This window comes from Atractosteus spatula, chromosome 1 (genome assembly GCF_055471065.1).
Source record: "Atractosteus spatula isolate fAtrSpa1 chromosome 1, fAtrSpa1.hap1, whole genome shotgun sequence".
In the NCBI taxonomy this organism is placed as follows: domain Eukaryota; kingdom Metazoa; phylum Chordata; class Actinopteri; order Semionotiformes; family Lepisosteidae; genus Atractosteus; species Atractosteus spatula.
In genome coordinates this window covers 54,969,036-54,982,071 of record NC_142706.1, presented here as the reverse complement: position 1 = coordinate 54,982,071, position 13,036 = coordinate 54,969,036, and the positions used below count along the sequence as shown (strand labels likewise).

The 13,036-nt window shown below is 36.1% G+C and overlaps 1 protein-coding gene across 2 annotated transcripts in view; it reads right to left on the bottom strand.

The window, feature by feature from the left end:
• The window catches only part of LOC148841298 (uncharacterized), a 36,351-nt gene that overhangs the window by 21,098 nt on the left and 2,217 nt on the right, over positions 1-13,036 (bottom strand). For both annotated transcript variants that reach the window (XM_088915660.1, XM_088915652.1), the window contains exons 3-11: positions 12,631-12,700; positions 11,067-11,197; positions 9,219-9,307; positions 8,584-8,683; positions 7,913-7,956; positions 5,512-5,589; positions 4,796-4,992; positions 1,590-1,654; positions 776-882 (exon numbers count right to left, since the gene is read on the bottom strand). In XM_088915660.1, coding sequence (XP_088771786.1) covers positions 776-882; positions 1,590-1,654; positions 4,796-4,992; positions 5,512-5,589; positions 7,913-7,956; positions 8,584-8,683; positions 9,219-9,307; positions 11,067-11,197; positions 12,631-12,700 — 881 coding nt within the window. The remainder of the gene's footprint in view (positions 1-775; positions 883-1,589; positions 1,655-4,795; positions 4,993-5,511; positions 5,590-7,912; positions 7,957-8,583; positions 8,684-9,218; positions 9,308-11,066; positions 11,198-12,630; positions 12,701-13,036) is intronic.

The following is a 13,036-nucleotide window of genomic DNA, read 5'->3' as shown; positions in this document are numbered from 1 at the left end:
ACATGTGAACAACGTGCATTTCAGGGATATTTCAGGCTTTGGACCATATTCTTAGAAGAAACAATAAGCTTAAGGTCTTAAATAAACAGAACCTCTTTAACCTCTTCAGTGTTAAAGAGGGTTCTGTTATTTCCATTTTTTTTACCAGACCCTTGTGTTATGTCTCCATCATCTTTGATTAATATAATAAATAATTTGTCACACTGGCTAGGTTTTTATCATTTCAAGGATTCTCAACACAATATCACCGACTGGTGTTCTTCCTGGGGATATTTCCACCTTTACAGTAAATATTTGTCCAAATTTTGCATGCAGGAAAAATCGTGCATTACACATTTCTGTAACCATTCATTTTTGTAATGTTGTATTTTAGTATTAACATATAGTAAAACATATTTTAGTGTTAACAAACAGTGCAGTATCGAAAGAGGCTATTTATTAAACATGGATTTGTCCTTTTAGACAGCAATTTTTAGCATTTGTACATAAAAATTTCCATCTGCAGAAATGTGCACACTCACCAAACTGGCATAAACAGAAAGCAATTTTTTATCAAATAATTTCAGATCTTAAAATTCAGATCTGGAAAGTAATCTTAAAATATGTACTGGTAGAGACTTTAATCTCACAGTCCACATGAAGCTTAGCACAGATGCTCTAAAACTTTAAAACAAATGTGCACTTTCTTGAAGGTTTTACTTCTTTAGAGAACTCTATAGGTATTTTGCCTGACCTGGGTTCTTTCAAGTGACACCCTAACAGAGAACTCGCCAACCTTTTTAAAATGCTCTCTGCCGTCTTCTTTCCCTTTGCTACAGCTCTTGGGCCAACAACTGGGCACACAGCGGTAGCTCTATATCCGTCCATATAAGTGGCACAAACCTTAAAATACAGTATTTATTTAAAGTTAAATTATATGCTGGTATTTTATGATTAGAAAAAGACATATACTGTAGAAACAAACTCCCACATGCAGTAAATTCCTGGATTCCTGGATCCTGGACACAACACCACACAAACAATACACAAACCACTGCTTGGAATGTGAAGTAATAAATCTACTGTACATTAAGATGCAAGGCTGCCATCATGGGAATCATGTCTGCAACTGGGCAACTGCTTCAATCTCAGATTAGACAATAATTTGTGAAGAAAGGATTCTTCTGTTAAAATGATGTGACTGTAGCTCATAATGTTCACCCACCAAAACTATATAACAACCTTATGTCTTGCTGGGCCATTTCTTGAAGTATAAGAGTATGAGAATAATAGTTCATAAACCATGACAGTGGACCTCAGTTTTTAGCAGTTTACCAGGGCTTTACTTTGTAATGATTTGCTATTTCAGTTGTCTTTATTTTTTGCAAGAGATGCAGGGAAACCATAATTTTATTTAATGATTGGTAGGTCTCATCAGAACTTACGTAAATATTAACAGTATTTACAGTTAATGTCCTGACAAGGAATGCCTTAAATCACATTAATATAATCCCTTGTTTTAAGAAAGGATGTGAATACTTTTGTACTTTCACAATGAAACCACCAGCAGAGGCTAAATTTCACTATCCATGCGTTTAGGACTGAATTACCTTGAAATCACTGGAAGGAGGTGAGCCTTTTGCACCCTGAACCTTCACTGCTCCACCTTCTACACCTGATTCAACAGAAACAAAGCATCAGTGTAATTCATTTTATCAGGAAGTATATTATGCTTTTCTTAGAGCTTCTTCCACAGCACATCTGCATGTTTTCTGATTTTGGAAACCTGTAGTGTACTGAAACAAATCTGCAAGTTGCACTCTTAAAAAGATTATAAGGATGCTCAGATCGCAACACTTCTTCTGCAGATTTATATTGATGTATCTTCACATGCTGTACTATATCAAAATGAGGTTATCTGTGCACAGCCTCAAGCTAAACTAAAAGTGTTTCTTCATTTTTACTGTGTCTTAGTAGACAGTGTATTTGGGAAGGCGCCATTAAAGATTATTCTTCTGTTTTTCTTCCACAAATGCATAATTCTTTTAAAATTGCTCAATGTTGGAAGCCAAGTTGGCATTTCTTGAACACGTAAGACTACTCACTTTTTCTGTGTCTGTGGCCACTGCACAAGGCAAACATTAGTCTTGGTAGAGAAAAACTAAATCTGTTACTTGGACTTCATACTGAATTTCTTATATGGTAAATACAATAGAGCTAGGCAGAATTATTTCTTCAATGGCTGCCTTTTCAGGTGCAGAAGGACAGAACCAGAATCCTGGAGATGGTCAGGTCCCTGTGAGAATCTGATCATTCTGTAGAGCAGAGATGGGATACTAGTTCACAGACCTCTTGATATAACCTTTCAGTCTCTAGGGAATTTGAGGCGACATTCTCTCCACGTAGTCTCACTTTTGTCATTCCCCCAAATGCATACAAACTGGGGTATAAATCCCTTTTCCCCCTTTCCCAAAAGTATACTAACAGAAACACCTTGAATACTTTTCTACAGGGCAGTAACAATGCTTAGCAGCACATGAACAGCACAAAGGAAGAGACAATACACGAACAGCACACCAAAAGATACATTAGACATAAAGGACACATAAAAATGTATATCCTGGGCTCCTTCCCGAACCCCTACCTCACGATATGGTTCAGGCAGTGAGCCGATAAGAAGCTGCAGTCAGGTGTGCTCACGATTTTAAAAATCCCCGCAGAGTGAAATATTTCCATGAATAAATAAATAATTCATTTGTGGGTGGGGACTGGAACCAGATCATCACAGAGACCAATGATGGTTCAGTCACTAAACACGTTCCACAATTTAGTAAATTGGAGGAAATGTGTGTACAGGTCACAGACTTTTTGTGCAAAAACATGCCCCTGTCAGACTAGATCTGTAGCATATTCAAAGAGGAACAACTGCACAGAGGTGGACAACCACAAGGAGCACATGTCTGCGGGACTGATACAGGAACAGCACTAAGGGCACCTGCTTCATGTGTGGGCTATTCCTGGCTACTGGGTCAGACCACAGCTGCCACATGGGCTTGTTGGGCCAGACCTGGCTCATGGATCATTTGTTTGACCCCCCTGGTCTATGTTGTATTTGTGAACATTTAAAATAAATATTTCTTAAAAACAGATTTAGAAGGAGACCACATTCATTCTGATACTGTGTCACAAGTCACAAATGTGTCAATTATTCATTGTGCAACAGTAGCTATAGCCGGCAGTTACAACAATACAATATGAAATGAAACTGTGAACAAGTACTAGTAAGTGACCTAACAGCAACCTTGAGACTGTGCTTTCTTCAACTTTATTATTTAATTAGTACTTCTAGCACTAAAATAAATACTGTATGAAAAGGGAAAGTGCATATCTTATCCTTCTTGTTTGGAGCATGTCAAGTGCAGTGACCTTGTATGATGTTTAAAAAGAGTTAAAGATATTTCCCATCTGCTCTGTTTCTACAACGAAGACAAATATAAAGTTTATGTTAAAGTTCACAGAGAGTTCAAATGTGCTTTCTGAGGTTCACTGGCAAGGCAGCAGTTCATTTTTAGGTCAGCTTATGCTCTATATCTGTCACAAGTTGCACTGCAGTATTAAGTCACATTTGGCAGTTCAGAAATATTTTTATTAGTAATATTAAGAGGATTTTTCAGTAAATGAAATCACAATAGGAATTCAATCTCAGGCTCTGGTGTGAAACTAAAAGCTGAAATGAATGGCTTTAACTGAATTAAAGTTACTGGAAAGTTACGTATGTCGCATGTTTTAATGAATATTGAATGGCAACTCCAAACCAAAATGCAATTCAGAATATATTAGGTAATGGTAATGTAATCATATGCAGAAAAACATCCCTTTAAAAGCCCAACTTCAAAACTCAAAAATATTCTGAGTACAGTCTATTGAATCAGAAGAGATGCTTGGCAAATTTCAGGTCTTCAGTAATTGATGAAATCTTTATAGCTACATTACCTCATGGGATAAGGCTGTGCAAAATAATACAGTGTATAATAATATTTAAGCAAGATAAATATAACATTCATTATATATTATAAAACATCGGTAGATAATTTAGACAACACATTGCAAGCTATAATTTTTGCTGTAAGTTCAGAAATATACTAAAATATACTAAATATACTAAAACTTGTCATAAGTCAAAAATAATACAGCAGTTGCCTAATTTCTGTTTCAATTTACAGAAGACATCTGCTACACTACTTCAGTTACTGTACTGGTTTATGAAACGTAGTTGCAATAGACCAATTCATTTGAGATGATTTGAGACTGCATTAATGAGTTGTTTAATGGATTATACTTAATTGCAGACAAAGAACCCAAGGTTCCTGCTGTTCCAATAACCCTCTTCTTCTGATAAACTAGTATATAAAGATGTACATCCAACTTAACAGATACTTGTGAAAAAATAAACATGTAACAAATCCAACTAATGGATATTTTCACTTTTAACACCATTGTATTTGTCCAAGGTCTGCTTGATAGTGGTGTAATAATCAATTACACAAAGTTTAATACTTTTGGGGACTTACACAAGCAGTTGTTGTCCACCCAACAGGATAAACTGGATTTTACTGTGCAAAATTGTGATTGTATAAGCAAAAAACAAAACGCCAGTAAATATCTTGCTCATAAAGCATCTAACCCCAACCACATAGATAACTGAGATATTTGTGCTATTTATTTGGCCATCATTACTAAAAGTTCATGTGCAAGTGATATGTTTCAGTGATAAGAAAATCCAGTCAAAGAAGCTATTTCAATAACTCAGACTGACCTGGAATTTCAGTTATTGTGGTCCGGGAAAAATCACAGGTCACATCAGGCAGACGATAATTCTTTGGGTCATCAATCTCATACACCAACTGTTCAGCTACTGTGCCGAAGGAAACCAAGCCTCCTGTCTTTGGTGGTTTGGATAATATGAATGTCCCATCAGGGGAACATTCAACAACAGGAAAACCAATGTTGTGCCTAAATAAATTAGGAGGAAGAAAGAAATGGGAATCTATAAACAAAATAAGAATGGTGACTTTTAACAGCTGACTGATTTGAAGATGCAACCTAGAAGGAATCTTTAATTCAAGGTGATATTCATAAGGTGAAGAGATTTGTTTAGTGTCCAAATGATAGCTCGAAGTTGTTATTTTAATTTTCCAGTGTATTAATATATTTTCTGATGGGTTATAACGTTATGCACAGTAGTACAATAAACAATTACATTATACTACTAAAGCTACAAATTTAGCTTTATATTTTATATTTTCAAGCAAAAGACATAAGATACATTTCAAAGTTGTTCTATATATTATCCTACAGTGTAATTTAATAAAAGAAATTACACTTAACATGTGAAGCTGGTCACATTAGGAGGGCTAGATACGGCATTTGAACAAGAGAGATCCAGAAATAACCCTAAAGAATATCCTTCCTTAAAAACTAAGATAACTTGCAAAACACAACAGCCCAGGAGGGGCATACCAGGCATCTTACCAGTCTGGCACAATGTGCCAATCTGTGAATATTCCTCCAGTACACTGCGCTCCACACTCTATCAGGTGACCTGCAAGACTAAAGGATTCTGAATCAGAAACGCGATCTCTCTATTACACAATGCATAATCCCTGGAACAAAAGGGATCTCTTCTTATTTCAGGTTCAGTGAGCTGAATTAGCAAAGATGAGAGTGTATAATATAAAATGTGTATCCCCACATACAACAGAATTATCCAATTTTCCCCTGCCAGTTACAATGGCTCCGTTTTAGACTTGATATCTTGTTGCAGGTATACTCACTATGAGTAAGGCAACTTGTGGTCCCGTGCTGTTTTGATTTCACATGGAATTTATATCAATTCCTAGTGGTAGTGGGGTAGCTTTACTGCCAGAAGGAGGAAAAGAGAAGATCCAAGTGTCATATGCAAAAAATGCATAGGAACCCAGCACAGAGCCTTGGGGGACACCTGTGGAGACTGAGTGAGGCACAAAGAGCAAACTAGCAAGAGAACCAGGTATAAGTGGTGCTTGAGATTCCAAGTTAGCAACAGCTGACAGAGGAATACTGTGATCCACAGTCTCAAAAGCAGCAGAGAGGCCACAAAAGATTAAGACAGATGAGAGGGCATTGGTTAAGGATAGGATTAGTTCCTTAAAAGAACACATTTTACAAGAAAGTGTAACTCATTCAAGCTCAGGAAAAGCAACTAAACATTTACTGTATTAACATCCTAATCCATGGCAATGCAAACTGTATATTTGCAAAACACAGTAAAAAAAGAAGCACATAAAATGTATTAGAGCCCACAAGAACATTTCATCATCATCTCCATTGTATAGGATGATATAGGAGATGATGAAAGTCACACCTCACTTTTACTGAGAGATGCATCCAACCCTCCTGCCTTTTGGAATACAGTACTGTTATTTTTTCTGAGCCCATTGCTAACTGATTTCAAGCAGTGGTTGCGTACAGATGTGTCACCACAAAAAAATCATTGGACAATCTGCAAGAAACAAAAATAATTACAGAGATGTGTCCGTTGCAGTGTGGCAAGGATTAAGGCCCAACATATGCTTACTTCTAGGGTTCTATTAATGACAAATGCCTTCTCAAAGCAATCAGATTGCAGAGTAGATTATTTACTGCCCGTGCTCATGATCATCTAAAGAAGAACAGTACGAATGGAGGACAGTGCCCTCCATTGAGCCCTCCATGTTCGAAGACAGAAAATGAGGTCCACACAGCTCAGTCAGCACATACGAACCCCATGAACTAGAGTTTCCCTTCAGAAAACATGGATTAAATGGTTTACCTTAATTAAATTCTGGGAAAATGATTAAGTGTTAATGAACAATCATGAAAGACAGTATAAGATTAGATCAAGACAGAACAGAGGGGAAGAACAGAGATGAAGAGAAAGGAGAGACAAGGGGACAGAACATAAAGTGTGTGCCAGGTGAGAGGACCTTGTCCAGATCATCCATAAAAACCAGGGTTGAGCTAAATATTTTAAACTTGCGAAGGAACTTTGATTTCCTGAGTGAAGAATCACTTTGTTAAAAACGGCCTCTCCTGGTTCAATGGTGCCTTTCAAAACAGGAAGATAGGATCTCCTTTATTTTGTAGAAGCCTTTATTTTTTATTTTTTATTCTGTGGGTTTGCAGAGAGAGAGATTTAATCACAGATTGTATTCTATTTAGTATAGAAGGTAGCGTATCTCTTATTCTAGCCTTTGTAGGCATTAAGGGTGATTAGGACATTAGGCCTCTGGGATGCCTTGTCTTTAAACTTATAGAGAACATTGTATATTGTGTGTAGTATAGTGTTGAATATTTGATTTACCAAGAGTGCCTGAATTACTCTTTTAAGCAAAGCTGTGCCAGAGAACAAAGAATTCATGTGCCTCTAACTATACCAACCACTTGGGTACTGTATATTCTTTGCAAAATCCTTACAAGTTGGTGGTTATGATTATTAAATATACTTACTGATTTCATCCACTTGTTAAGTTCTCACTTTTTTCTCCTTTTCTGTAACCCCTTATTTATAATAACACCTAGAAAGCATATATACCATATAATATATAGTTTTTATCATATAATCACATGTTTTGGGGCTGAAATGGACATTCTACAATTAATGGCTGAAATGGACATTCTACAATTGAATACAACTGTTGTTGTATTCAATTTTTCAGTGTAAGCTGTATTTAATAATTTAATTCTGCTCATTTAATGGTCCATAACACAATCAACAGTCCTAATCTAATTAAAATAATATTTATCCACAAGTTGTGACTAAAATATTTAATATATCAAGATTTTAATAAATGTGCTTTGAGATAAACTTCAATTTTCTCTTTGAGACATTTAAGGATAATAATGAAATGTTTACCTTCCAGCTGCCAGTAAGTCATAGCTGCTCTTCTTCCATCCAAACTGCATTAAGGAAAGATGAAAAGCACGACAAACAAACATGGCAGTTAATGAGACGTTATCATGTTAACAAGCTTTGTTTCTGGCTACAGGATTCATAATACAACCAGACCAGAGGTTCAGAAATATTTATACAACCATGAGAAGAAAATATCAGCCACAGAAAAATGATTTAAAAAAAAAACCACTGAAAGCTCAGCACGTAGTATGAAGACAAAATATACAGTGTTATTCCTCCCCCAGTGACTCTATTTAAGCAACCAGAATGAAAAGACTGATCCTTGTTAGGGAAGTAAATAAAATAAAATGTGTTAATACCACATTTTTCATTAATTTCACGTAAGCTTATTCTATTGCTCTACTTAAAATAGATATTAGAATGAGATGTTACACTTTCACCAAACCACTTCTACAAAGAGATTAGCAAAAATAACCTGCACACAGATTAAGAAAATAAAGAATTGTTTAGTTTAATCTCTAATTAAGATCTCAAAACATTTTAAACCATGTAGTGAACCTTATGGATTAAAGGATCTCACATTTTTCCCAAGAGCTTTCAACACAGGCTAAATTCAAACAAAGCTCAGACAGACTGTATATCTTACTGATATGACTAATTTTGCAATATACCGAGTGCATGAGTGGTCCCAGGACTACTGCACTGTCCACACATCGACCAGTTACAACTATATCTGCTCCCAGGTCCAAACACCTCTTGATGGGTAAGGCACTGAAACAACGAAAGAGAGAAACACAAAGCATTTTAGTATTTTAGTCCTGATCATTTCACAGTAAAAAGGTCTTTGTAATAGATGTTCTCTCCTTTGTGGTTAAAAAAGTACTGTGTTTTGTCATATGTTTCTGAACATAAACTAAAAGATCTGAAACCGCCGTTTGAGTGGACCAGCAGTTTTATTTTATACAGGATCATATCAGGACTATTCAAATGCACTGTTTTTCTTGTATTCAGTTAAATCACAGGAATCTTTGTGAGCTTATTTTCACAAAAAAACACTAAGGTATTAAATCCCTTTTTTACAATTCCACTTTTAATTCATTTTTGTTTTAATCTTACTTCTGATACAGATATATCAAAAGCCAATTCTTTCCTGAGTTTATATCAACAAGCAGCACTTAAATGTAATAAGAATAAGAATTCACACTCTGACAGTGCATCGGATGTCTAGGGTATGTATTTTTTTGCATCATCCAACTTACAACATATAACCGGTAAGCCAGTTAAACTGCATTAAATTCTGTCTTACCCTACATATGCATTCATGCTGTGAATGTTCTCCGGAAATGACTTCCTACTTTCAATCTCTCTGATACCAAGCCCTTTTACTGACTCTTTCTAAACAGAAAAAAACAAACATAAAAATATGTAATACAAACAAATCTGAAAATGTATATTTAGAAGTACAAATCACTGTAAGTCTACAATGACGAGCAGACATGTCAACTGAAGATTAAATACAAATAGTGTTTAATTCTATTTAGAGTGCCTTATAAATGTATTCACCCCCTTCCACAGATGTCCCACACTGTGGAATTACAATAATGTGTAATTATTAAAGTTAGTTCAGTTACATAAAATTTGACACATCACAACACTTAGTTGACCTCTGCCTATGTGAAATATCAGAGGTTGACATGATATCAGAATAAATATGTCTCTGTAAGGAGGAAACTGGTTAGGAATACCACTAACAAGGCCAGTGGTGGCTTTTAAAGACTTACAGTTCAACAACTGAGATGGGAGAAAATGACCACAAATAAAAAAGTGGCAAGAAGGAAGCCATTACTGATAAAAAAAGAGTAATTCTGCAAATATGTAACAAAATGTTTGAGACAATATTCAAAATATCCAGCACATCACCCAGTCACTACCATCCCTACTATAGAACATGGTGGAGTCTCAGCACTGTTTGTCAAGACTGAGAGGAAATTGAAAGTAGCAGGGAAAACTTGGAAGAAAACATGCTCTCATCTGCTGAAGACCCAAAATAGGGATAAAAATTCACCTTTCATCAGTACGGCCCAAAACACAAGGCGAAAGCTATACTGGAAAAAACTAACAAGAAGAAAGTGAATGTTCTTGAGTGGCCCAGTCAAATTCCTTAGCTGAATCTGACAAAATATCATCAGCCAAGCATGAAAATTGATGTCTAGCAACAATGAAAATCCACACAATTTGACAGAGTTTGATCTAGCTTGCAAAGACGAAGAGGTGAAAACTGCACCATCCCAGTGCACAACGTTTATAAAGACTTATACGCTGCAAAAAGATGTACTGTATGCACTGCTGAAGTTGCTTCTACCAAGTTTTGACTCAGGTGATTCAAGATATTTTAGTTTTTGAGTTCAACATATTTTAGTTTATGCGTTTTCATTGCAGTTTTTGGCAATATTTAACTTTAACACATAAAAGTCCATTGTTTAAACATTCAAAATGCGACTACACAATTTTTAAAAAGTGTATACATTATTTGTAATTCAAAACATTGGGACATCATCGGAAGGGGATGAACACTTTTGCGAGGTTCGGTGGATCCAATTTTAATCAACAACTGGTCAATCCCAAAGAATTTTCTCCAACTCTGGAACTGTTCAAAACAACTACAGACCAGGCCAACTAAAGACATTAACCCACCCATCAGGATAAAATCATGGATAAATAACTTAAAATTGCCCTCTAGAATAGAAAGGCTTAGAAAATGATTTGGGAATCCTAGCAAGTAAAAGTATTTAATATTGCATTACAGGTAATAGGGGAGGCACAGTGGCACACTGGTTGCTGCCTCGCAGCACTGGCTCCCTGGATTCAATTCCAGACCTGCGGTGCTATTTGTGTGGAGTTTGTGTGTTTCTGTGTGTGCCATGAGCTGAAGTGGAGTCCCGTCCAGGGTGTATCCTGCCTTGATCCTGCTGCTTGTCAGGATCCTCCCCGCCCCCACACAACCCTGAACTGGAATAAACAGTTAGAAAATGAATGGATTGCAGGTACTTACTAGAATTACTACATTACTAGAAGGCTTATATGAACCTTCTGAGGCTATATTTGCCACTATCCAGAAATAAAAACTTAGCATGATGAGCAAGAGTTTCCCCACCTCTGACATCAGATCATCTCCGGTGACCACAGCGATCTTGAGGCTGAGTCCAGCTTTCCTCACTACCTCATACAGAGCTTCTGCACAAGCAAGAGGATTTACCCCCCCAGCATTGCTCACCACACGAATACCTGCACATACAGTAAAAGCACAACATGGAAACCTGGCTGAAGAAACACCTTAACCTACAGAACTAGTCTTGTAATTTTCTGATTTCTTTTGTGATTTCAGCAATGTGTTTTATAATATCACACTTTATTTAAAATGTCACACCTTGTTACAGTATTGGATTAGTAGAACTCACAAAATGGCTAGTTCCAAATCTTGTAAAAACACTGTAAGGCATCAGCCTTTAAACTGTGACAAAATTATGTTTTAGCCTCTTCTCCATGACATATTTCAGAAACATAGTATTTAAACATAAATATTTATACATATTTATTTCATATATCTGTCTTGTTCTAACCTAATCTAAGAAACATGGAGTTAGTTTGGCAGAAATTTTAAATCTGTGCACAACTATAGATTTTTTCACTAACCACAATCCTTTCTATTTGACTGCTCTCTTAACTCCCACTTGTGGTCAATATTCAGAAATAATCTGATGAGACCTCTGACAGAAACATAGTCTAAATTATTCTAAGAAAATTCCTCAAAGCTAATAATGAAGAACTGAGAAGGGCTAGAGTATTGGTGTCGCAAAGACATTTCACTTCATAATAAATCAGAACACCTTCTACAGTACATCTTAATGAAGTTTGTCTCATCCAGAAGCTCTGTTGTTAAATTATTTTCTCTGCAACTAAACAAGCTGTTCACACTAAAGTCACACTTTCAGCCGAGAACACTACACCAATTAAGATGCGAAAGAAGGAAAACTACTGGGCATTCATACTTTAAGTGTTAAGAAAATGTTTTTGAATCCCAAAGATAGATAGGGGGATTTCATAGTTTTACCATGAATCAAAACCAGTCTTTATATAAATACTCAATAGAGTTTATACTGTAGTTACCACATGTCTCTTGAAACAAAATGATGTTTAAATTGAACAAGGAATGAGTGATGAAGGGGCAAGGGATTACAAGCACAAGCACATTTAAAAAAGAATGACTGCCAAAGACATTCTACATTTTACAATGGCCTAGTCAAAGTCCAGGTCTAAATCCCATGGCAGGGCCTGAAGTGAGCTGTCCACTCAACTGTCACAAAGCTGAAGGTGCTCTATAAGGAGCAATGGACGAAAACTCCTCAAATCTGATGTTATTAACTGATCACTGGTTACAGGAAACACTTATTTGCAGTCATTGCTGCTCAAGGGGATGCCACCAGTTACTAAATCTAACGGTTCATGTAATCTTATGGTACATGTTGAAGGAGTATCATGTTTTGTGTCATTTGTTTCACCTGGTTAACTTTATCTATTATTAGGACTTAGGATAACGTTTCAGGTTTCAGATATGCACATCTAAAACTCATTTTACAGCTAGCCTTTGCAATGGTTTTGATCCTGCCTTTGGTCACCTCTCTTTTGGACATTGCATGCATGGTTAGTTGACCTTTTACCTTTTTTATGGATGTCCTTAATGAATGGTGCTATAGCAATGTGCACAAAATCTGGAGCATAACCCAAGTTCTGCAAAAGGAAAATAAAAGCAGATGCAGGTGAGAGACGCAGTTCAGCAAAGTGTCAACAAAATGTCAGCTAGTAACATTGTCATTAATCTGAAGATCCAATCTTCTTTTTGAAAAATAATTACATAGAGTATGTTTTCTCGGTGTACTATTTAGTATTCTCAAAATCACTGCTTTTATATGGTGTTTTTTAATGTCAATTAAGTAGATAACATTTTTCTTATGAGCGGCGTGGTGACACGGTTTTAAAATCCTCAGCATTTTGTATGTTTTTGGACTTGTAAAGTGATCCTTCAGTGTCAAGATGACAGTATTAAGAATCAGTAATTATCCAATA